This window comes from Alosa alosa, chromosome 6 (genome assembly GCF_017589495.1).
Source record: "Alosa alosa isolate M-15738 ecotype Scorff River chromosome 6, AALO_Geno_1.1, whole genome shotgun sequence".
Lineage (NCBI taxonomy): Eukaryota > Metazoa > Chordata > Actinopteri > Clupeiformes > Clupeidae > Alosa > Alosa alosa.
In genome coordinates, this window is record NC_063194.1 from 7,097,989 (window position 1) to 7,122,747 (window position 24,759).

At 46.6% G+C, this 24,759-nt stretch overlaps 1 protein-coding gene across 2 annotated transcripts in view; it reads right to left on the minus strand.

The window, feature by feature from the left end:
- Positions 1 to 3,022: 3,022 nt before the first annotated feature.
- Positions 3,023 to 24,759, minus strand: part of grin2aa (glutamate receptor, ionotropic, N-methyl D-aspartate 2A, a) — a 126,119-nt gene continuing 104,382 nt past the window's right edge. For both annotated transcript variants that reach the window (XM_048244976.1, XM_048244975.1), the window contains 8 exons: positions 19,749 to 19,920; positions 18,865 to 19,018; positions 17,765 to 17,890; positions 15,761 to 15,990; positions 12,790 to 12,950; positions 9,069 to 9,256; positions 6,648 to 6,886; positions 3,023 to 5,037 (listed from right to left, as the gene is read on the minus strand). In XM_048244976.1, the coding sequence (XP_048100933.1) occupies positions 3,220 to 5,037; positions 6,648 to 6,886; positions 9,069 to 9,256; positions 12,790 to 12,950; positions 15,761 to 15,990; positions 17,765 to 17,890; positions 18,865 to 19,018; positions 19,749 to 19,920 (3,088 nt within the window). In that variant the 3' untranslated portion in view covers positions 3,023 to 3,219. The remainder of the gene's footprint in view (positions 5,038 to 6,647; positions 6,887 to 9,068; positions 9,257 to 12,789; positions 12,951 to 15,760; positions 15,991 to 17,764; positions 17,891 to 18,864; positions 19,019 to 19,748; positions 19,921 to 24,759) is intronic.

A 24,759-nucleotide genomic window follows, 5' to 3' on the forward strand; every position in this document is an offset into this window, starting at 1 on the left:
TGTGTTTGCTTTTTTTTATTCTACTTCTACAGCAAAAAGGAGTGCTACTATACAGACTGTCGTGAAATCCACACAAAAAATATTTGTTTACTCTTTATAATGATAATTTCATAATGATGTATTTGAATATGAATTTACAAGCCATTTACATGTGTCTAATATTCAAAATAGTTCCTTAAGTCTTTGAGGATTTTAGAAAAAGCTCTATTCGTACAGCAAACAATAATTAAGAAAGACCGACAAAAAGAAACAGGTCAAATCTTTGGAGGGACAGCAGGCTCAGAAAAAGGGGTTTTCATTTTTTAGTTAAAGTTAAATCTGAAAATCAGGTGTCAGGTAGGGGATAAAAGCATAGCTGGTGTTTTTTTCTTGTTTCTTTTTTTCTCACCTGCTAGGTGAGGAGGAGCAAGGATATGTCAACCCACAGCTCAAGGAGACCCCTTTTCCCTGTAGAATTAAAACGTGTGGTGTACAGCTTTTGTCAAATTTGATCAAATAGCAGACGGGAGTGCAGTGGGGTTGGAGGCCCACACTTTGCTCCTCCTCCAACACCTTCTCCAAACACGGCAGCAGCAGATTCACCTCTCCTCTCAGTGTGCTGGAGTGATGTGCACCCCCTTACACAAATCATTGGTGATCGTAACATAACAAAAAACAAAAAAACATACAAAGTCTTACATCTGGGTTGCATGCTGTAATGTCTTTTTTTTCTTCATGTCATCAAAATACATTTTATCTGTTAACATTAGGGGGGGTTGTCATTACAAGGTTGTAAAAGAAAGAATTCAATGAATGACTGAAAATAGTCAAAAAAGGACATTTCATACGTTGTTTTTTTTACTAGAACTTGATATTTTACATGTGCATATTTCTCACACATTAGCTTTTTCAAGCAGCACTTAAAACGATAAATATAATGATAATGATGACAAATATTGTGATTATGTCAATGAGTGTTCTACAGAAATGATTTCAGAACATTGGGTAAGCTGAAATAAACACTAATATCGAGTTCGCTTACAAAACCCCAAACTGGCAGCTGTCAAAATGATATGATGATGCCCATGGTGTAGTGATGTCATCGTCTCTTTTTTATATATATAATTTTTTTCATGTGTCATAACGCCTCTCTGTCATTCGTGGGAAAACAGTGCATCTTCCATTTTTAGGGGGTTGCCTTTTCCTACAAGTATGCGAGTTGGAGCAACAAAACAAATGGCAACCTGAATGCAGAGACGACCGAATAAGCCGCATTCTCTCGCCCACTGTGTCTCCTTCCCCCTCTCTCGTTCCTTGTGTTTCTATTGTTGTTACCGTTTGTTTAATTGTGTTTCATAACATTTCGCATGAAAAGAGGGCTACGTTTGGAAGACTTTGGACGAGTAAACAATTGGAAAAAAGAGGACAGCTAGTTTCAGCTGTGTGGCATGCAACGCTCGGCATGCCAGAGCATCCTGGACTTGACCTCTGTCGTCAGGCCGCCGATAATACAAAGTCCACAAAAACCATCCTGAGGTATTTGTTTTTTTATACAGAAAGTAGTGGAGCACAATTTTGGCTGTGTGGTCAAATCATAAGTTGTATGGAGAGCTTGTTAATTTTCTACAAAGTACTTTACATAATATACAGCAATAAATAAATAGTTCTGCAGAACATCAAGTTTGCCTGGTAACATCCTATGGTTGCTGTGTACTTGTGTGCGTGTTTCTAATGTGTTTGTGTGTGTGTGTGTGTGTGTGTGTGTGTGTGTGTGTGTGTGTGTGTGTGTGTGTGTGTGAGTGTGTGGCAGAGACTCAGTGTGTGTGTGTTGGCTGTGCACTGAGAAAGAAAAAATAAAGTAAACCAATGTTCTCAACTCTTCAAGCTTACCCAAGGTTGGACATGCAGTAGTCTTTACATTGAAATGACTCAATGGAAACAACTCGGCAAAGACAGCCTGTCTCTCCCCTTCGACAATACAAAGAAATAAACAGTCTCCAACAACAGAGGTGATGCATTTTGTTCAGTGTCACAGTGTGTAGCAACAAAACAGAACAGCACTGAACACAATATCTGTGGAACAAAGTTCGATCACAAGTTTTCATCTAACGTTCGCACACACAATGCCACATTAGTCAGTACCCTGTTTTATGAGGGAGATTATTCCAGGTCAATCTCCACTGGCATTACGTGGCGTGTTTCGATGCCTTCCAGGGTCAGGCCGACTTCCTAAGTACAGGTCAAGTGTTAATTGCACAAGCATTCACTTTCGATCATCTTCACCTTAATGTAAATATGGGTGAGTGTTCTTTTCCATTACCAGAACAATACATGCAAAATAATCTATTCCTGAAGGTAAATTCAAAATTATGCTTTAGAAAGCAAAGATGGGTAGATAAACTAATGGTTATTGTGCTACCAAATAAGCTAATTCTAAAGTCTAAATGGGGGACCAAAATGCCAGAATCCCCCGAAAAAATCTATAGTTATAGAATAAAAGCAACAATGCTATGTTGGCATTGTTGAGTGCCACAGGATGAGTATACCCTTAACTCGTCTTCAGCTCCCGTGTCTGTAAACAGCTCCTAAAAATGTTTCAGTTAAGCCCAAGACGTCCCCTTCCCCGAGGACGGACCGCTTTCAACTCTCACCGCCGCAATGGTGAGACCTGCAAACGAGTCGCGACCGGGTCTGGCGACGCTCTCGCGGCACACATGCAGCCAGCGTTTTTTTTTTTGCCCCACCCAGACCCGACCCCCGCCCGAGGATCATTATCCGTCGCCTTTTTCCCCCTCTCCGTCCTCTCTCCAACTTCGGGAGGGGGGCGCTCGGGGCATTCCGCCGTGTCTTAGCGCCGCGGGTCTCTGGAGAGAGGACGAGCAGCTGAGAGCCGAGTGCTGGTTTCTTACACAGCACTGGTTAATGTAATGGCCACACAGTGGACCGCGAGCCCCCTCCCCATTACACGGGCGAACAACTCTCTTATTGTCTGTTTGCAATTAGTCCAACAGACCAACCCCCCACCCCCACCCCGACTGGGTAACTTTTAAAATGCTGAAAACCTTTGGCAAGCACCATGCGGCCAACTTGTTTCATACAAGGATGTGATATCTGTAAAGAGAGTACTTCGGGTACTTTTTTTGATTTTAGATGGAGGTGGCTATGGCATCCTAAGTGAATATACTGTATATTTATATATATATATGTATATATATGTCTTTAAACTACACAAAGAGGCCATTAAACATCTGACTCAAGACTAGGTATCTTCTTATACACTCTTCTATTGCTGAACTGCGCTGAATTGAGGACTCGGGGAGCTGAGTATGCACTAGTCTTATTGGCTACATAAGGCATTACATGCTCTGAAAAGTACATGTCCTTGGGTATTCGACCATCCCTGGAGCAGTATGACGCAGTGGACTTAACTGAGGACCGCAGATTGTTTTCGTTTCGTGTTTTGATGGGGGCTAACTGTTTGTAAATGTCAGAGGAGCTGCGGCCGTGGAAGAGGCGCGTGTCGTCTCGTAAAGAGTGCATGAAAGGATTGTCTGAGGTGTGGTCGGGGTACAGCGACTTGCTGCGCTTGCTCTCCTCCAGGTTGTGGTTGAAGAGCATGGACCGGCTGCCGAACAGTTTGTCGGACTTGAAGCTGAACATGTTTGCGTACGGGCTGTCCTCCAGGAAGCGGTCCTTCTCCTTGAGACTGACGCTGCGGGCCGGCCGGTTCAGGTCGATCTCCTTGGGCTTCTCCAGCATGATATTGTCAAAGGAGTGCTGGCGGCTGAGCCGCAGCCGGTTACGCTTCTGGACGTGCGGGCCGTCCGTCTGTGGCCAGTAGCTGCCGAACATGTCGTCGGCCTGGTGCATGCTGGGGCTAAGGATGGCCTCCTGGAGCATCTGGTCCTCGCTAATGTCGTAGAGGTTGCCCATGTGCAGGCACGCTTCGCAGCGGTTGTAGGGGGAGCGGAGGGGGCCCGTGTAGGGCCCGGCGGTGGGGGGGTAGTTGGGTACCTTGGAGAGACAGCTGCGGCAGTGCGTCTGTTTGTAGTGGTCGTTGCTCTCGTGCGGGCTCAGACTCTTGTCCTTGACGCTGCTGTAGTGCTTGTTGTAGGCGTTGTCGGGGAGCAGGTCGGAGTCGGCGTGATGCAGGGGGCTGCTGTTGAGATGGATGATGGGCTGGTCGCATTTGCGGTAGTTGTCGTTGTGGTCGGAGTACATCTCGGGGAAATCCAAATCGTCGGCGGCCAGACCCCGACTCTCTCTGTAGTGCAGTGGATCTGAGTGCAGGCTCAGCTCCCGGTCAGAGTCTATGGTGTAGATTTTTTCGCGAGTCGGCGCGCCCTGCTTAGTCTTTAAGTAGGACAGCTCGGCTTCGCTGCAATCCCTAGGGTATTTTGACGTCATCGATCTTTTTTTTAAGTTGTCCTTGGGCTTCAGGTGCTTGCTGTTGTCCGGATCCTTGTACGAGGCGGCCCTGCTGGAGCAGTCGGAGATGTCGGAGTGGGCCGCTTCCTCTGGCAGGTACCTCTGGCTTTTCATGGACAGACGGGGGTCTGGGGCCAAAGTGTCGGGGCCTGGGCCCTGCCTCATCGTATCCACCGACTTCTTCCACAGGGCCCGGGGCTTGGCGTTAGTCTGTGCCGCGTCGGCACTCACAGCCACCTCCACCGTGTTGGGGTTGGTCTCGTTTAAAGTGAGGGGGTGCTGGCCCTGGAAAATGTAATTGTTGAGGTGGTCCTTGTGCCGGTTGGCTAAGTAGGTCTGCAGGTCGCCACTGTCGCCATAGATCATGTCCTTTGGGGTGTAGCTCCGATTGTCGGTGTAGATGAAGTTGCCCTTCTCGGCCATCATATCCATGATCATGGGACTGGCCGAGTGCATGTACTCGGCGGCGCGCTTGGGCGAGTTGATGCGCGAGGCGCTCAAATTGGTCATGTTGGTCATCTGCTTGGCCGACTTGACCAGCTTTAGCATGTTGGCCTGGGGGCTGAAGTCCAGGTCGGAGGACTTTTTTTTCATCTCGATGTGCACACCGTGAATGCAGCTCCATATGCCCTGTGAAGGCACGGAAACACAGAGTCAGTCACATCAACGTGACAAAAGAGATTTCACATGATCCCCCCCCCCTCTCTCGTTTTCTGTCTGCCGTTCTGCCTGCAGAGATGTGTTTGTCTTTTCAAATGACTCCTCATAAGAGGCGTCGGATGCTGCCTCCGGGGTTAGATCGAGGATGACATTTTTGAAACGTTATGACTTCACCGAACACTCTTTTTTTTGGCTAACGACTTTAGAAATAACGTTGAGCTGTTACTCTTCTACCAAAATGACTGCGGCCCTTAGTCAGGCACAGTGGGACAGGTCGTCTCATTACTTAGAGCCCCACTGAGTCCCACAAGTGCCTTCTTTTTTACCCCTTCTCTCTCTTTCTCTCTCTTTGTCTCTCTCCTCTAATAAATATGTGATCTCTCCCCCTGTTCCACAGGGTTCCTCTCAAGCTTGCATTACATTACGGCAGGCCTGCTAATAAGAACCACTCTCCTAAATCAGCTCTGTTCGACGTGCATACAGATTTCCACAAGGACTCAAAACACAACAAAATACCCAAAATAAAGCAAGTCGGAGTGATTTGCAAGCAGCCGCACTCTCCATAGACTGTTGCATTGTCATTAAAAATTCTCCAACCATGAATGACAGGGCATTCTAATCTGGTGATGAGTAATGAATACCAATGGAGAGCTCCACACAAAAAAAACTCTCTTCTTTAAGACAGATACGCTCTCAAGGGTGTAAAGGAACTCTCACTGACACTTTTCAATTAAATTATTAAAGTTTCCTACAGAGTAAAGTCCTTTTAAACACAGAGATATGCCAATATGTTCATTGATGTTTCCCACTGCTCACATAACAAAAATACATGTTGCACTGCCAACAGCTCAAAGCAACAATTCAATTAGACAAGGAAGCGGGACATATTTTAACTCTCTAAAATAGATTAACGTCTAATGATTCAAATAACTGAATAAGTCTGAATAGTTTTTTTTTTTATAATACACAATAATGGCAATGTAAAGGCCAGCAAACAACCACAAATAAAATATTTAATTTATTCCTACATAGGGAACTACCATCCAAACATAAACGTCACTTTTCATCCAGTTGATTGCATTAGTTAACTTGTGTGTGTGTAAAGATCTACAGTGCGTGTGTAAAGATCTACAGTGCCCTCCACATGTATTGCCACCTCTGCTAAAGACGTGTAAAAAGAGATATAAAACTAATCCTTGAACATTTTATTTTCATATAAGTTTCACAACAAAAAAAATGAGGAAAAACCCAACCTTGAACCGAAGCAAATTGATTCCGAGATGTAAAAAAATCCTCATGAAAAAATAATTATTTGTGTTTTGTTAGATGCAGTGTTTGTTTGTTTGTGTGTGTGTGTGTGTGTGTGTGTGTGTGCATGTCTGTGTGTGTGTGTGTGTGTGTGTGTGTGTCTGTGTGTATGTATGTGTGTGTGTGTGTGTGTGTGTGTGTGTGTGCATATGTGTGTGTGTGTGTGTGTGTGTGTGTGTGTGTGTGTGTGTGTGTGTGTGTGTGTGTGTGTGTGTGTGTGTGTGTGTGTGTGTGCGTGCCTAGCGCGTGTGTATGCTTATATATCTCCTCACCCTGCTGATGCTGAAGAGGAGGCCGGGTGTGCCAGAACAGACTCCGGTGAAGCAGAAACGCAGGCGCCAGTAGAACAGGTGCTCCCACACAAAGGTGATGAGACTCAGGCCCATAGCGGTGGCCAGCATGTAGAACACGCCTGCCATGTTGTCCACGTCCAGCTGGCTGCTCATCACCTCGTTCTTCTCGTTGTGGCAGATACCGGTCAGCCACTGGGCCTCCAGCTCCTCCATCTCACCTGTGTTGGGAAAGAAATAGAGTGAGATAAGCAGGACACTCGTCTGTCAATCATAAACCCCATCAGCTGCAGCAAGAGCCCACTAACCTCGAGACTAAAAATACAAGCGCTCACTCACTGTCCTGCCACTTCAGTCAGTATCGAACAGAAACAGCAGACACAGTCAAAAATGTCCGCAGCACAAACCATATGGTGTCACTTTGAGAGAGTGACATTTTTTTGTTCTTCTTTTTTCCCCCTTGTACAGCAGGTAGGCTACAGCTGCTAAGGATGGTTTTGTGATTCATCACACCATGTGCTTCTGTATACTGCTTGATGTTCCTGTTCGGAATCCTTGTTTAGGACTTTATCTCAAAGTGAAGGCAATAGCTCAAAGGTCTTTGGAAGGGGCTATACGAGACATCTGCGCAAGGGATATTTGAAAAGGAGAAAACAATGTTTGCTAATAACGTATGCTAACTGCTAAGTGCATGACAATGAGCAGATAATGTCTATTTTAATTGGATTTGCTATCAGACCCATATCTCCCTGCATGTTTTAGATGGACCAAAAAAAGCCCAGTCTGGAAATAGATCGAGAGGAAGACTAATCATCCCTCTATTTAGCGTGACCAGAGTGTCCATGAGTCACTGGTGAACCGCTGGAGATAAGAAGAAAGAGAATACATTAGGGCAGCTCCCGCCAATCTGGAATATATTAGTCCAGAACACACACACACACACACACACACACACACACACACACACACACACACACACACACACACACACACACACCTCGCTCCCCTTTGCCTCATTGCAGAAATACCATCAAAGGCTATATTTACACAATTTTATCACCACAGCTGGTGCTGTAGGGACTCAGAGAGAGGTCACACTTGTTGTGTGTTTGTGGTTCTCTGTCTATATGGATGTGTGTGTGTGGGGGGGGGGGGGGGGGTGACTGTGCAGTCTGTGTATGAGTATTGCCTGGAGCCCGGGGAGAAAGAGAGAGCCCTTTTCTGCCCCGCTAGTTATTAGGAGCATTACCGCTGACCTCACACGCATCAAGCACTTAAGGGGGTAAGGAGGGGGACATCTGTGCGTAGTTGTTGAGGTGGCTTGTGAGTGTGTGCGTGTACAGTATGTGTGTGTGTGTGAGTGTGCCTGCTTGTGTGTGTGTGTAGGCTATTGTGTACAGCCTCACTGCTTGGGTATGTATGTACTGTATGTATGTATGTATGTATACACACACACACACACACACACAGTGTTGCGCGGTCTGCCCGAAATTAAGCGGTCGCCCGCGGATGACCGCAGTCACCCGCGGTTATGAGTCATAAACAAAATATTTTAATGATATTCGGGTAATTTCTTGGTCAGTTAAAATTAATTAAATATATATTTTCTACAAATAGGCCTACTTAAAATATCAGGAGAAGGCTAGCATCAATACAGTAAAGCATCAATACAGTAAAGTCAACAGTAAAGAAGCTGAAGACGCGAGTTAAAATAATAAAGACACCCCTTCAGGAAAAGCGATAAGCTATGGGAAATATTGGGAAAAGTTCTTAAAGAAGATGACAGTAGTACAAGTTATGGTCTATGTAGGCCTACTTCTTCTTGAAGCCATTTAAAAGTATGACAGCCAAAACGGGCAGCCTGCAGGAATAAATGTTATGGCAGGCACAGACTACACAGCCATACCTACCGGTATGTATAGGTTCGCGCATGCATAAAAGTTACCTTAGTTCGTTGTGTTTGTGACTTTAAACAGTGGATGTGCTTTAGTAAATGTGCTTTGTGCTTCATTCAGCATTATAAACCAGTTCTTACGCTAACGTTTTGACCAGCAACGTATCTCTTTTGCCTATACCTTACCTATACCTATATATATATGTGTGTGTGTGTGTGTGTGTGTAAATTTGCAGGTGCATGTGTGCATGAATTCTGATGAAGATGTAATCCTGATGTAATCATCAACACCTCATTTCAGCACTTTTCTGCAATTAAGCATCATTAAACATCTGTGTGCTCCTGAGAGTCCTCTTTTTCTTATTCTTATTGTGTATGTGTGCCTGTGTGTGCAAAGTATGTATATACATGTGTGCCTATATACAGTATGTGTGTGCATGCATGTGTGTATGCATGTGTCTGTGAGCCTGTGTGTGTGTGTGTGCTTGTGTGTGTATGTGTGTACGTACCATCTCCAATGATGGCTAATATGGCGAGGTCCACCTGTCGTTTCCAGTAGGAGCCCTTCTGCAGGGCGATGCCGTAGCCAGTTGTAGCAAAGATGTAGCCACTGCCGATAGTGACCAGCTTACAGCCCTCATCGCGTCCGGCCATGTAGTTCAGCACGGCCGCGTCATAGATGAAAGCGTCCAATTTTCTGTTGGGGCGGAAGAGGATGAGCACACACACAGACACAGGCACACACACGCCCGAGAGTGCACGAAAAACCACACACACACACACACGCACAGACACACATGCATGGCCCAAAAGATGTTTAGTCACCGGCGTCAGCACAGCCTTCACGCCATCTCACATCCCAATCATCGCAGAACACACTTCTCCGTCTCACACCCCATGGTCTAGACGCTGTGTCACGGTAGAACACGAGCGAAAACGTGCCATGGGAGTGGAGATACTCTGTTCCATAATGCATGACATTATGGAGCATAGTACTCCTGACACACACACACACACACACACACACACACACACACAGACAGACAGACACACCACCACCACCAGAGAGCAACTGCCTTCGGTAGAACCCCTGATGCTACGCCCTAACTTCTAATGGGATTGCTGACCACTGGACATGGGTGGACAAAAGTTGCAGTTAGGGGTGATCGTCGTGTTAAGTCGGTACTCTGCGGTTGGACGTCGTCTGATCTGGCCCTGGCTGCTTGAGTGGATGAGAGCCAGAGAGGAGGAGGAGGAGCAGGAGGAGAGAAGGCTTGACCTCCCGTGAAGGGGACGAGGAAGAAAGGGATGAGGGCACCTACGGGAGTCTTTCACGGATAATCCACCAACGCTTAGACACACACACATTCATTTAATGCATGCACACACACACACACACACACACACACACACACACACACACACACACACACATACACATAACATAAAGATAGAGATACAAATATATAGAGGGACAGACACAAAAATTGGATTGAACAGACAATCGTATAACACGTTCAATACATATACTCTTCCTAAACATAAAGATGCATCAATGCATAACAACAGCGACAATGAACGAGCACACACACACACACACACACACACACACACACACACACACACACACACACACACACATGCAAATATACATGGGTCCCGTCTTGTATTAAAGGCACGTCTCTGGATGTACAGGACTGACATTTGAGGAAAAGCTGAGGAGTTATCCTCAGAGTTATCACCCTTCTCCACTCTGCTTCCAGCACTCCTGTCAGTCTGCTGCTCCCTCCATCTCCCTGCACCGGCCTTTGAATGTCAGATTCAGCTCCATGCAGCAAGGCCTTGATCCAATATTTTGGCTCAATAATTTCATTTGAAAGGGTGGAATGAATGGTGATGCCGATGGTGGTGGTGTGTGTGTGTGTCTGCGTGTGTGTCTGCGTGTGTGGAGGTGGGGTGGGGTAGGGTGGGGTGGATAGGCCTTGTCTCCCAGGCTTCCAGACTTCCCCACTCACCCACGGATGACAGGCGTTTAAAGGTAGGCGAGAGAGAGAGAGAGAGAGAGAGAGAGAGAGAGAGATGTGGGGGGGAGCATGGAACACACACACACACACACATACACACACAGTCCTTTCCACACTCGTCTCAACGCAGACTTCACTGTGTTCTAATCAGTTATAGTCCTCCATTAACTTCACTTGACAAAGATGATGTAACAATTACTAAAACACCTGTGCTCTCACCTGAGCTGGACTGGTGGGGAGTAGAGCACTTTTTTGGCAGCTTAACAAGCACTTACTTGTCAAGTAGCTCTTAAATTCAACTGCCTGTCAAGAGCTATCAACCCTCACTATAACTTCATTTCAATCTGAAACCCTGAAGGTGATTTACACTTAATACTGTTCCACAGTTGATGTTGTTCACTTCCAAAAGGGTGTCACACTAACTGTAAGAAATTGGACTGACTGTTAACCCATGTTCCTTGTTTGCCGTATACACTGGAGTCTTTCTTCTTCCTGATCTCTGTGTTATTAAATAATTATCAAAACCTAAATATTTAGCATAAACACTTCCAAAACCGGACAGCCCGGCCAGCAGAGCCTTGACAAGCATCACTTACGATTGGTTTCCCTGTGCTCGATATTGCTCGAGGCAAATAGTGCTTGCGCTGCACTTGCATCTGACTTTTGAGCTTGTATTACAAATCAGCTCGTGTTTAATCAGGGCTCATTAATATCAATAAGGCTATGGGGATGACACAGGCCTGAACCCCAGCCACTTGGCTGACAATATTCAGTTGACATTGATTTTTTATCACCTTTGCTAAAAGGGAAACACAAACATCCTCTTGGGCCCAGAAAGGATAAATCCCTTAAGCTCAAACCAGGATGTTATTCATCCCAAGCTTAACCCCTGAGCATCAATAAAACAGAACAACAAGAGTATATGATTTGTCTGGATTTCTGCATTAATTTCTGCATCATTTAGCTCTGTTAGCCAGTATGCATACGCCACCCACAGCAAACATACATACATACTGTACTACTGTGCAGGGACACTGCGAAGGTCCTTGCCAAGTCACCTCTTGTAATTGATGACACACGGGGGTATACAGCTCTGGCTGGCATAATGGAGTATGGGGTGGGAAGGGTGTGTGTGTGTGTGTGTGTGTGTGTGTGTGTGGGGGGGTATTTCTTGAGCAGATGAAAGGAAAAAGGTGATATGATCTCCAAGGTGAAGCGCTCAGACAGCTAGCTCTCATTAGCCCCTAGTCTGGGGCTCATGCAAGCAAATGAGCTCCATGTTTCACTCGCATACATCGTGCTTCCCCTCATGTTCAGAAAGTCATGTGGGGATGTATGGCAGATCTGCTATACTCAAGTATAATTACATATATGGATCTTTTTTTGTAAAGCTATTCTATGAATGGCAATATGAACTCAACAATATATTTACCCTATTTATTTATTTCCCCCCAGAATGCTTCACTTTTTGCTCAATGACGAGCAGGGCTTCAAATCCACTCTGGCATTAGCTGTGAGATGTGTTTGATTTGTTTCCCCTCCCCTCTGCCCCCTCGGACCCGCTGGCATGGTGGAATCGTACTCGCCCCCCCTCCCCTCCTTTCCATCTCCCTGAGGGTGTGTGTGTGTGTGTGTGTGTGTGTGGGCCCTTGCGCTCGCGCCCTCTCTAGCAAGGCCGATGAGAAACGTGTGGGCACATATATCTCCTCATTTCCATTCACAGTCCTATTATGTAGATCCGGCCCGTTAAAAATAGCCCTGTTACGCCCGGTTAGCGTGGCCATTCACTCAGGGTGTTTAGACGCAAAGACATGCGTGAACACACACACACACACACACACACACACACACACATACATACACACACACACACACACACACACACACACACATACATGCGTACACACAGACGCACACACACACTTACAAACAAGCAAGAACACACGCATGCACGTGCAGGTACATCTGAGACACACAGACACAGACATACTGTAGGTACATTTCCATAGTATTTTGCACATCAACACACTTCCACACACACACACACTCACACATAAACCAATACACTCACATAAACACCACCACCACCGCCACTTACAAAAACACTTGAGAGAACCCTAGTCTACACCTGAGGCTAAGGCAGAAGCAAACTGGTTGTCCCGAAATGACAGGGAAACACTGAGCACCCTGAAGAATGAGATCCTACCCAGTCTTAAGGCTGACCAGTGCGTCCTGCACCCCGGTCTGGTGGTACTTGACCATATACTGGTGCATGTCCGGGTAGTTCTTCCTGATGTTCCTCTCCGTGCTCCCGTTGGGGACGGTCCCGAAGCGGAACGGGGGTGAGTAGGAGTATGGGCTCTGGAACTGTGATGAAGGGGGTCAGGGGTCGAAGGTCAACAAAGGTGGAGAGAGAGACATGAGAGAGGTCAGAGGTCGTGTTCAGTCATATCAGGCATGCAAGAAGAGGAAGCACGGTAGTTGGATTGACTCTTAACACCCCTACAATCCTGATCTTTTGTAAATCAAAAGGCTGTTTTTGACAACACGAACTTGAGCAGGCAGCTCTGATCCCCTCTGTTTGAGGCAAACATGATCTCCCTTCCGGTTTTTGAGCTCCCTTGTAAAAAAAAAAAAAAAAAAGTTTTGTTTTTTGTCTCAAAATAAAAAGTGGATGCAGGTCACAGATGTTCCGACAAGGCTGCAGGGCGAACAACAACAAGGATGAACGAGTGCATATCACAGCTGCAGCAGCTATCAATTAGCTGGGCCTTTTGCATATTTAAAACCGGCCAATCCGCCGTCCCCAGCACACTCTGCTTTGCGGGGTTGTTTTCTTGTTTTGTTGTTTTGTCTGTTTGTTTGTTTACTTGCGTTCGTTTGATTGCTGGAGTTAGAACCGCGGTGGCTGCAGTGTGTGCGTACATTTTGTGAGTGTGTATGTGTCTCTGTTTGTGTCTGTGTCTGTGTCTGTGTCTGTGTGTGTGTGTGTGTGTGTGTGTGTGTGTGTGAGTGAGTGAGTGAGTAAGTGAGCAATCGCTCGCCATGAGTCCTGGTTGGGCTGTGTGCATCATGAGAGGGGAGAGGAGCTCGTCGCGTCCGCCCGGGGCTCCGGCGTCAGTCTGCGCATGACTGGAGACGGCCGAGGAGGATGGACCCCTGCCTAATCACGCTGACCTTGGCCTCTCTCCCTCCGCGTTTATTATGCAATTGGTGCCGGGTTACGTAAACGGCCTGGACCTGGGAATTCAGCCCCTGTTCGGCCCAAGACAAGACACTTGGCAACAACTATCCCCTCCCCCCACAGACAGTCGCCTTCTCCGCCACCCCCACCTTTCACCCCTCCTTCAACCCCCCCCCCCTCCAAAACAAACCCTCACCCCCTGAGTCAGTCCCAAGCTCCAAACACTTGATGACTTGATGACACCATGATTCCGATGCTCCCTCATCTTCTACTAGCTGTGTTAGCTTTAGCATTAAAATGGCAATGAGCCATAGTCTCCATGGAGAGAGAGAGAGAGAGAGAGAGAGAGAGAGAGAGAGAGAGAGAGAGAGAGAGATGCACACATGGCCTTTGTGAAGTCTATGAGATTAAACTATTGAGCAATGACAATGTGGTTTGCCCAATTAAAATCCTGCTCTCTGTTTCAACACTGGAAAGCATATGGGAAGCTGTGTGTGTGTGTGTGTGTGTGTGTGTGTGGCTCTCAAAGGGACCGGCAGTGATCTTTGAATTCCTCAGAGGGCGGATGAGATGCGTTTGAGAGCCACACTGGGGTGGGGAGAGCTGTGTGTGTGTGTGTGTGTGTGTGTGTGTGTGTGTGTGTGTGTGTGTGTGTGTGTGTGTGTGTGTGTGTGTGTGTGTATGTGCTTGCGTGGGAACCCATGTCATGGAAACGTGGCAGCTTTAGCGTTTTCATCAGCGCCAGGTCCGTTTGCTTTTGAACATTTGCCTGTCTGGCGTACCCCTTTATCGACCAGCCTGTTAGGTGGCGCACAGAAATGTGTTGAAACAAAGATTTGCAGCACACTTGGAAGGCAGGAGCCCTCAAAAAAAAAATCAAGTATTTTTCTTTTGCCTCCAGCTGGGGGAGAGCCAAGTTGGCAAGTTTAAATGCATAGCAGGGACCACCACCGCACTGATTTTTTAAAGTGTCCTAATTAACACAATATGGCAAAAAGCACCGTCAGCAGTATTAATTGACTTATACTATTTACATAGCTCTATTTATACAAAGTTGTGATGCAGGCTTCACCCCTCATGTTACTGGGGATGAGTCTGGGTGTGTTCATCCTCCATGTTGGTTAAAAAAAAAGCACAACTCTATTCACTTGTAACGTAATTGTTGATGAGAAAAGTAGTGCCTGTCCATTTGTGGATGCGAACCTCTGTGGAATTCGATTCAGGGCCATGATTTTGTGCCTGCAAAATAATCACTTTGTTAAGCTTCAGAGACCCCAATAAAGATTTAAGCAATTACTGCAAAGGACTTACCAGGGCCGCCTCAAAGTGCTTTTGTGAGTTTGGGTTTGCCAGGGCTGTGGATTAAGCCCAAGTCTGTGGTGGCGGATATGCCGTCCAGTGCTTGATCAGCACAAAGACACGTCAATGGGAAGTAATGGCTTTGGGCAGTAGTGCAAGGTTGGGTTGTGCCCCCTTTGACCGTTTCTGTCGGCTGCACTCCAAACATGCCACCTTTAAGATAAAACTATGGCCGCCCCTGCGACTGCACTGACCCAAGGACAGGAACAGTGCTGCTGTGGCTACTCTAGAGAAAAGCTGGATATGTCCCTGCTGCTGTCATTCAAGTCCGGCTTCGGAGAACAGTTTCTGACATGAGATGCTATCAAAGTGGCTGACACTTGGACTCCAGGGAGCTCTGTGTTTATGTGTGTGTGTGTGTGTGTGTGTGTGTGTTTGTGTGTGTGTTGGGCTGTCAGTGAGCATGTAAACATAAACAAACAAATAAATACAAAAACAAATCTTCCCATCACTCAAACTGATGAGAGGTGGAGGTGTGTGTATGTGTGTCTCTGTGTATGTGTTTGTGTGTGTGTGTGTGTGTGTGTGCATATAGTATGTGTGTGTTTATGTGTGTCTCTGTGTGTGTCCATGTCTGTGTGTGTGTGTGTCAGTGAACACGTAAACGAAAAACAAACAAACACAAATAACAAACCTTCCTGTCACTCAAACCAGTGACCTGGTCCACGAATTCCTCCTGGATCATGAAGGCGGCCAGGTTGGCAGTGTAGCTGGCCAGGAAGATGACAGCGAAGAAGGCCCAGACGGACACGATGAACTTGCTGGTGGTGCCACGAGGGTTTTGCACCGGCACAGAGTTGTTGAACACCAGACCCCAGAGTAGCCACACCGCCTTGCCCATGGTGAACGAGGGTCCATGCGGATCTGCAGAGACAAAGGACCACAGTTAACCAGGTTTGAATGGGAAAGGCATTAAAGCTACATTCCTTGAATGACCAGGAATAACCAGGAATATTAAAGGTACCCTGTTTGATTCTGATTTGAAAATGTTGTTTATACTCGAGCAACCAATCCAATTACACGTACTCCCTTCTGTGCTTGTGAAAGAAATGTGTTGATTGGCTGGAATAGTGTATAGGTCAGAGGTTTTGTTTTGAGTGTACAGCACATACTGGATGGACAAACTGGGTCAGTTTAAAGCTGCCGTTGGCAAGTCTGACAGATCAGGGGACTTTTGAATGTTTACAACTCTCATGCCCCTCCCCCACTACCACCGAGCACCCTCTCATCGGTGCTTGTCAGTGCGCACCAGACTGCACCAGACTGTGATTGACAGTCAGATCTCACACAGCCCTTCTCTGATTGGACCAGAAGAACCGGGAGCTGTGGATTTTTGCAAAACAAATAACAGGCTCTAGGTGGAGGTAGAAGTGCAGGGTTTTTTTTCTAAAACCGGCTGATTTATGTTGTTCTGTCGGAGCATAGTGTTGGTTTCAGTGAATATAATCAAAAAAAACTTGCCAACTGCCGCTTTAATTAAACCAGTAGACTACGCTAGTGTGTTATTCATCCAGAAGGACAGAAAGGACAGACCTTCGTGTAACTTTGTGGATGCATAATAAATCTCAAAAAGGACAATAACATTGTATCGTATTGCATCGTTTGACATCAAAGGTACAATCTTCGATTTCTGGCAACAGCTTGTTGATATTTGAGCTCAGCAGTCAATGCAATGTGTTAAATGACTGGAACAGAGTACCGCTCATTGTGCATGCCGAGCTAGACACAAGGTGTGTTTTGGCGGAATGCGATGAAAAGTCCATAGAATTATAATCAGGCAGTGCACCATTAAGCCTCAGACTGCCCACAGCCCGTTTCTCAGGGCGCATTTGTGACAGAAAACATTGTGTAAAAGGTCAGTCTCTAAAATAATGTATTCATGACTTTCATGCAGTGATTATAGTGAATATGTCCAGTGAAACAGTCATGCACTTTCCATTAGCGGCATTGATGTGCTCAATAATATGCTTGTCATGTCAAGAGGTGATCTCTCCCAAGTGTACTACTGAAATGAAAGCACCGAGACTGGCTAGTAAACATCAAGTGAGTTGGGAAGTAAGTGCTAGTTAAAATCTTACACATAATGAAATAGCAGGAGTCGTTTGCCACAATGAAGAACCCTGGAGAGCGGTATTTTAAACCATAGAGGAACAACATATCCCTGCATACTGAGCCACTGGTAAGTTACACAACTAAAACTCCCCTGACAGTCAGGATGCCAGAGCAACAGCTACATCAAATAAAGATGCTAACACACTCTTGGACTCTTAAAGCTCCCCACTACTCAGATGTGCTGCAGCATGTAATTGCCTTTTGCCTTCTTTTGTGTTCGGCTCCCTGCAAACCCAATCCTGCAAACAGGCAAACAAGTCCCTCAGCCTCTCCGCACCAGTAACATTACAGCAGCTGACTTGTTGTTCCGGGGCACCGAGGCAGTCTTAAGGTTTTCTCCCCGCAAGCCTGCTTCTTGTGTCCTGGGCATGCGTGATCCGTCTGCGCTAGCGGAGGAGTCGTGCTGGAATGTGGTACAGAGACGAGGGGCGCAGTGTGTGTGCATCTGAGAGGAGTGGAGTGCCAGGTGTGTGTGTATGTTTGTCTGTGTGTGTGTGTGTGTGTGGGGGGGGGTGTTCCTTGTTACCTTTGCCCTGGGCCAGGTTCCTGTTGAATCCCAGCGGGCTGACGTACTCGAATAGGAAGACGGCCATGGCGGTAACCAGCAGCAACATCACAAACATCATCACCCACACGGATGCACTGAAGGGTTCTGTGGGCGGGGAGGGGAGACCAGAGGAAGAAGAGAAAGAAGAGAGAGGAAGAGGAGAGGGGAGAGAGAATGAAGACAAAGAAAAGAGAGAATGGGGGACGAATGAATGAAGACGGAAAGAGAGAATGGGGGACGAAAAAAAGAGATAGAGCGAGGGAATTCAAGCGAGAGAGTGAAGTGGGGCAGAGTAAGTGATAGAATGAGAGAGAGAGAAAAAAAAGCAGGAGAGGAAGTGAGAGCAAGAGAACAAGAGAGAATGAGTGAGTGAGAAAGAGAGAGAAAGAGAGTGAGTGAGAAAGAGAGAGAGAGAGAGAGAGAGAGAGAGAGAGAGAATAAGCAAGAGAAAGACAGGGAATAAAAAAAAAACCTCAGCGTCAGCAACTCGAACATCCTTGCACTCTTGCTTGCGCCAGCGATATGTGATTATGGACCTGCTGCAAAGATTAAAAGGCTTTTACTGGGAGGAGGAAATGGGACATGGGCCAACGTCCATTGGAAGGATTTCCCTGCTAAAGCTCTGTCATTATTGCCCTGATGTTCATTAAAGAATGGCTCCAGCTCTGAAAAGTGCACAACGCTGGGCCACAGTATGCAGAACATTGACAAACGTGACCGTGTCCATGTGGTGTTATCATAAAGGCCCCACCAGCCTTCCTCATCCAGCTGCACCTGTCCTGTTAGTGTTGTTCTCAGAAGGCCTTGGGTACAGTTAGCAGTAAGAATCTAGGAGGCACATAAAGGAGGAAGGAGAGTCGGGCAAATGGTCAGGGGAATATAATTCAGCACAAGACTTTCTATATACTTTGCTCAGAGTGGACACTTAAGACCACACTGATCCCCACCAGAATGCACACACACACACACACACACACACACACACACACACACACACACTAGCACACACACAAACACACACACACACGCACACACCAACACACACAAACTCCCAAAATCACAGGCTCTTAGACAGTTACCCAGAAACGCTGACGGGGAGACGGTGCCGTTGCTCCGGGATACCATCACGCTAATCCCTGTTTCCACGAAGGGGACGGAGAAATCAATGACCTCGGATCGCTCCTCATTGATCGTCAATGAGCCGACAGCCATCACAGCCTTCTTGTACACCACCTGAGAGAGAAAGAGAGAGAGAGGACCAATCGGATGAGCTGAAGCAGGCACTCGAAAACAAAACTGTCTTTAACACCCTCTTCCAACACCTCTCACTTACACAATGGAGCACACACCATAACACACACACACACACACACACACACACACACACACACACACACACACACACACACACACACACACACACACACACACACACACACACACCCACACACATTCTCCTCCTACACAGCTGGGAGCAGTCTGAATCACCAGACACACATCTCTAAGCCAAAACAAATAAAGTGAAGCGCAGAGAGAAACACACACACACACACACACACACACACACACACACACACACACACACACCACACAAAACATAAAATTCCCTTAGCTGGCAAAAATCCAAATCTCTATTTGTTACAGGAGCAATTTGTCATCTCTCCCAAAGTTACTTATAGTGTGGAGGGAGAGAGTGTATGTGTGTGTGTGTGTGTGTGTGTGTGTGTGTGTGTGTGTGCATGTGTGCGTGTGTGCGTGCGTTCATGTGTTTTGTCTCTAAAGCAAGCTGGCAGTGGGAAATAAAATGCTGACCGACTCTCCGGTCAGTGGCCCCGCAGGCATCTCCTCCATTCATTAGCCACCCTGCTGCCCCTTCCAGTGGCGCCCACCGCCCCTCCCCAACCTGCGCCAGCCCTCGCCTCACCCCTCACCCCATTATCCCCCTTGCCCCTCTGGCCCTCACCTCTCCGACCAGGCCATTCCACACGTTGTTGATCTTCTTGCCGTGCCGGCCGTTGGTCACCAGGTACAGGTCGTAGGTGAACTTGACGTTTCTGGCGATCCGTTTCAGGATGTCGATGCAGAAGCCCTTGCAGCACTTTTTGATGTACGTCCCGCCTCCCTCAGTCGCGTTGCTGTGGATGGAGAAAGAGAACGAATGAGGCGCCCGACCAGACCAGACAACGAAAGTGATACAAATACAAGTGAGAAAAGGCACTCCCAAACGTAGGTGCTGGCTAGGATAATATACCCTAAACAAATGAGGACTTGAAGCAGGGCTCGACATTAATGGTCCACCGGTTGCCCGGTTGCCCTTGTCTACCAAATTGTTACAAGTGGCAACCAGATTTGGTTGGCTTTGGCAACCAAAATCTCATGCCTGGTTGCCAAGCTATCAACCAATTTCAACCACTTTTAAAAGTTAACGTTAAGCCCTGCAGGATTTGTCACGCATCCCTTTCTATTTCGATACTATTTATTGACCAACATTTCGACAGACAGCCTTCATCAGGGTTCCACCAATGAATGACAAGCACTGACTCAAATAGAGCATTCTGGGTACAAAGTACCAGATAATTACTGTAAGTGTTACAAAGTGAAGGACTCATAATCATGCTCATCAAAGATCACATTCATTACAGAAGGACAGAGCAGCTCTGGCCCGTTATTGGCCAGCAAGTCTGGAGGAGGAGGGCTAGAGGGGACAGTTAGGGGAGACATCATCACGCAAAAAAGAGAGAGAGAGAGAGAGGAGGCCGCACTATTGTGTGCTCGGTGCTCTAATAAAATTTCTTAATTATGATGAATAGAGAGTATTTCCCTGTGGGTCTCTCTCCTGAGGTCCAGCGCTCGCAGAGCCTGGCGGAGATTTGCGAGGCCTCGTATAAAAAGGAGAAAAAGAGGAAGAAAAAGAGGAAGAGGAAGAAGCGCCCGTGCTGAGCCAGCCACCTTTAATTGCGTCTGAGGCAAGAGAGGAGGGGAGGGAGGGGGCACCACACTCTCTATTTACAGGAGAGACTGCTCTGTTATTAGCCAACTGGAACAGGCACAGGTTCAAGCACGTGCTCCAAGATAACCTGCCATTGGTGAACAATGGCAATGATGCATCCAGGCACTGTGTGTTTGTGTTGGACACTAAACCAGTGACACTCCTTATTTACATTTACGTTTACATTTATTCATTTGACAGTGACTTTTACCCAAAGCGACTTACAGCAAAAGAATAACATTTAAGCAGAGGAGACCTTAGCTGGGAATTACCACTGCATCTGTCAATACTAGTACTAGGGGGGTAGGAGTTCCTACATCATAAGTGCTAGTCAAAAATGTCCTTATGTCAACAATTCTTCCATTTTGTGTCACATTTGGTGTCACAGTTGCGCTCTCTCACTCACAAACACCTGTGTTAATTCCTTAATCGTGTTCAACACAGGCCACAGGCCACAGGCCACAGGCCCTTTTTTGTCTCTCTGTGAAGAACACGGCAAGACAGTGAAGCCCTCTGACATTAAGACAGCCACTGCTTTTTCCCCCCTTAAGCTAAAACCCCAAGACAGGTAAGCAGGCCTGACTCAATAAGTGCCCATGGCTCTGTTTATTGACTGGCTTCCCAGACACAGTCCCACAGACAGCTTCATCGACCACACACAATGATCCGAGAGAGAGAGAGACACGGGTGCGTGTGGCCTCTTAGCTGCCAATGAGCGTTTTTTTGAAAATAAAAAAGGCCTCTCTTCTCCACTCCAAACACAAAGTGCATATAATCAATGAAATGTGATGAATGGCTGTGTAGATATAGGCTGAGAAGCTGCGCAGCGTCACAGTGACGCAGGCGTTTCTGGAAATAGCTGATCGGCATGAATATTAATGGCATTGCTGGAGGATTAAATAAACATCTGAATTAATATTCAGAATACTACGGCATATTTTATTTTATAAATACACCTGGTTAGCAGCTGACGGCCCAAAAAAGTGCCCAAAGTCAACGGCAAGTCGAATACTTTGGCTGAGGTGAGCGTGCCCCCCAGTCACAATTACAATGCGACAATGTGGCCCTCCACCACTGCTGCTGCAGGGCGCCTCCGTCCTTCTTGAGGAAAAACATTCTTCCTTCCTTCCTTCTATCCTTCCTATCCTTTCTTCCTTTCTTTCTTTTTTTTCCGACGAGGAAGCTGACAGGACAGAGGACGGCACTTTGCTGCATGCGTAATCACCGTACCATCTGTGAGCTCCCGAGGTCTCCTGCGCCGTCGAGTTCAGACGGCGCACAACACTTAAACGAGCCCGGGCCACCTGGGAGCCTAATTTAACTTTTAGATTGAAGCTAATTACGACCAAGCTCACTCCGTGTCCTTTTGAGGATCAAAACTAGCGAGGAAAGAGTGCCAAGAATGGGCAAGAAGGAGGGGGGGGGGGGAAACACACAAACAGAGAACACAACAAACACCATTTATGAACTCCTGTGTGAAATAAATAAATAACTAAATAAACATCCACACAGACCCTTTCTCTCCCCCTTCCTCTCTCCCATCCTCCAGTTGTCACTCTATAGATGACTGACTTCTCCACTTCCTTCAAGAAGTTAACTTTTTTTGAAGTGAGGGGAAAGTTTTTTTTTTTTTCTTTCCGGGACCACAAGAGCCGTTGAATAAATTACAGAGGCCATATGCGGCAACAGAAGTGTGTCTCGTCATCGTAAGGAGCGAGCTCTAGCTCAATCACATTTCCCCAGCTCGATTAATGGCTGGCACAGCCCTGCAGCCGCCATTCATTAATCAGTGAGAGCAAAGAGAGGCCTGTCTGACAAGGCCGGAACCGCCAGAGAAGGAGGAAGGCTGTGCAGAGCTGCTAATGCCGCAAAGGCATACATGTACAAAAAAAATGAAATAAAGAAAGGTATTGACTTTTGTCAGATTCACAGGAGCGTATAACGAACCTTCCTGCATGGGTCTCCATGATATGAGAGAGAGAGAGAGCGGGGGAGAGGGAGAGAGAGAGAGAGGTAACGGAAAAGAGAGAGAGGGAGTGGGAAAGAGAGAGAGAAAGGGAGAGAGGGGGCAAGAGAGAATGAGGGAGAGAGATGCACTGCCTCAGCGAAATTTGTGGTAAAATCAATCTCGTCTTCCTCTCCCTCTCTTTCTCTCTAACACTCCCTCTCACTCACTCTTTCATTCTCTCTCTATCTCTCCCTCTCTTTCTCTCTAACACTCCCTCTCACTCACTCTTTCATTCTCTCTCTATCTCTCTCTCTCTCCCTGCAGTTCTATTACGATGACGCACTCAGTGAATTCCCCCAGCTCTTGGCAGCAGTTCATCCCTGAGTTTCTTGCAGCAGGGATCTATATTACTGAGCCTAGCCTCATTCTCTCTCTCTCTCTCTCTCTCTCTCTCTCTCAGAGCGCCAATAAGTGCCCGGCCAGTCCTGTCACGGCCCCCCTCTCACTTGCCCGAAACACCCCACCAATTAAGGATTATGAAGACACAGTGCCAACCGTGTTTGCTTGCTGTATCCACAGCACAGGGCGAATTCCCTCTCCCATAACCCCTTGTTATATGAGAGCCTAAGGTGGTCATCCACCAAAGATGGCACTTTGAAGGACCAGTAAAGCAATTATTACATTTGTGGGGTGTAGCGCCTGTCCGAGCGCTATAACGAAGCCCTGCAAAAAGTGCATTAGGCCGCCGTTTGCTTTATGGATTTTTGTGATCTCTCTTGCCAGGCCAGGGATGGCCTGCGTGGCAGACAAATAAGCAGCGGATATAATGGATGGACACATTAGCTGTGGCTCCTAAAGCAAATTGGCTCTGGACTGATAATAACAATGTCACTCAGCTAGCCCAAACAAACGGGTCGGACTATTTGTATGACTGAGTTTGTGTGTGTGTGTGTGTGTTTGTGTGTGTGTGTGTGTGTGTGTGTGTGTAGCCAGTTTTGTAGACAGGAGTGGGTATAATGTGTTCGGTGTGTGTGTGTGTGTGTGTGTGTGTGTGTGTGGTTGAATGAATCACAACATTTTACCTTGTTTACCACTATGAGCTATATGAAACTGTGTACGGGCAATCTGTATTTATACCATGTGTATAAGCATTTAGTGCTCTATTTCTTTTGCAGCCATGCATACATGCAATTGACTGCTTGTGTATGTTCAAATGTGCTTGTGTCCTGAGTTTACGTGGAACTTTTGAAATTCAAGGTTTTTATCAGTTTTGACATGCGTATGAAAAGCATTTTGACGTTCGGCTGAAGAATAGAGAACATAGTCATCTAATTTGGATACACTCCAGCAGGCCCATAGGACTAATGTTTAAGCCCAGTGCTCTTCTCACAGCGCGATCGCCGCTTCAGCTCACAGGTAACACAAAAGATGAACATTTGAATTCACCGTACTGTTAAGCAGCTTTGGTGTACAATATCGACTAAATGGACTGTGACAGAAAACGCTTTCATTTTCAGACAGCTTGACACGGCAACTCTTCTCTGCTCTCAACTATTCCAAAGGGCGACGCTTGGCACCAAATAAATTAAAAAGACAAAATGGCAAAAACAAAATGTGAGCTCCCCAAGGAGTTATATGACAGAAACTCTTTTTTTAAATGGCATGAATAAAAAATGTCAGTTACAGTAATTATCAGAGATTCTCGAGGGCCCTGGAGATCAAGCAGTCAAATGCACGGGGTCAAGGGGACATTTCTTTGAACGGAAGCTCAGTCTGCAGCACCAGGGTGATTGACAGCAATACGAGAGCTGTATGCTTAAAGGTCCAGTCTGTGATTCTAGCAAACAGGTTGTTGATATTTCAGCTTATCAGCCGATCAAGTTACATCCATCTCTGTCATGCAGCAGAAGCAGCATGATGACTGAGCAACATTGGGTATGGTTCATCAGAGCCCCCTTGTTTTGTGGCCCATATACAAAGTCAAGACTGACAAACACACACAGTAGAGTTTCTCCACACAGAACTGACAGCTAGAGG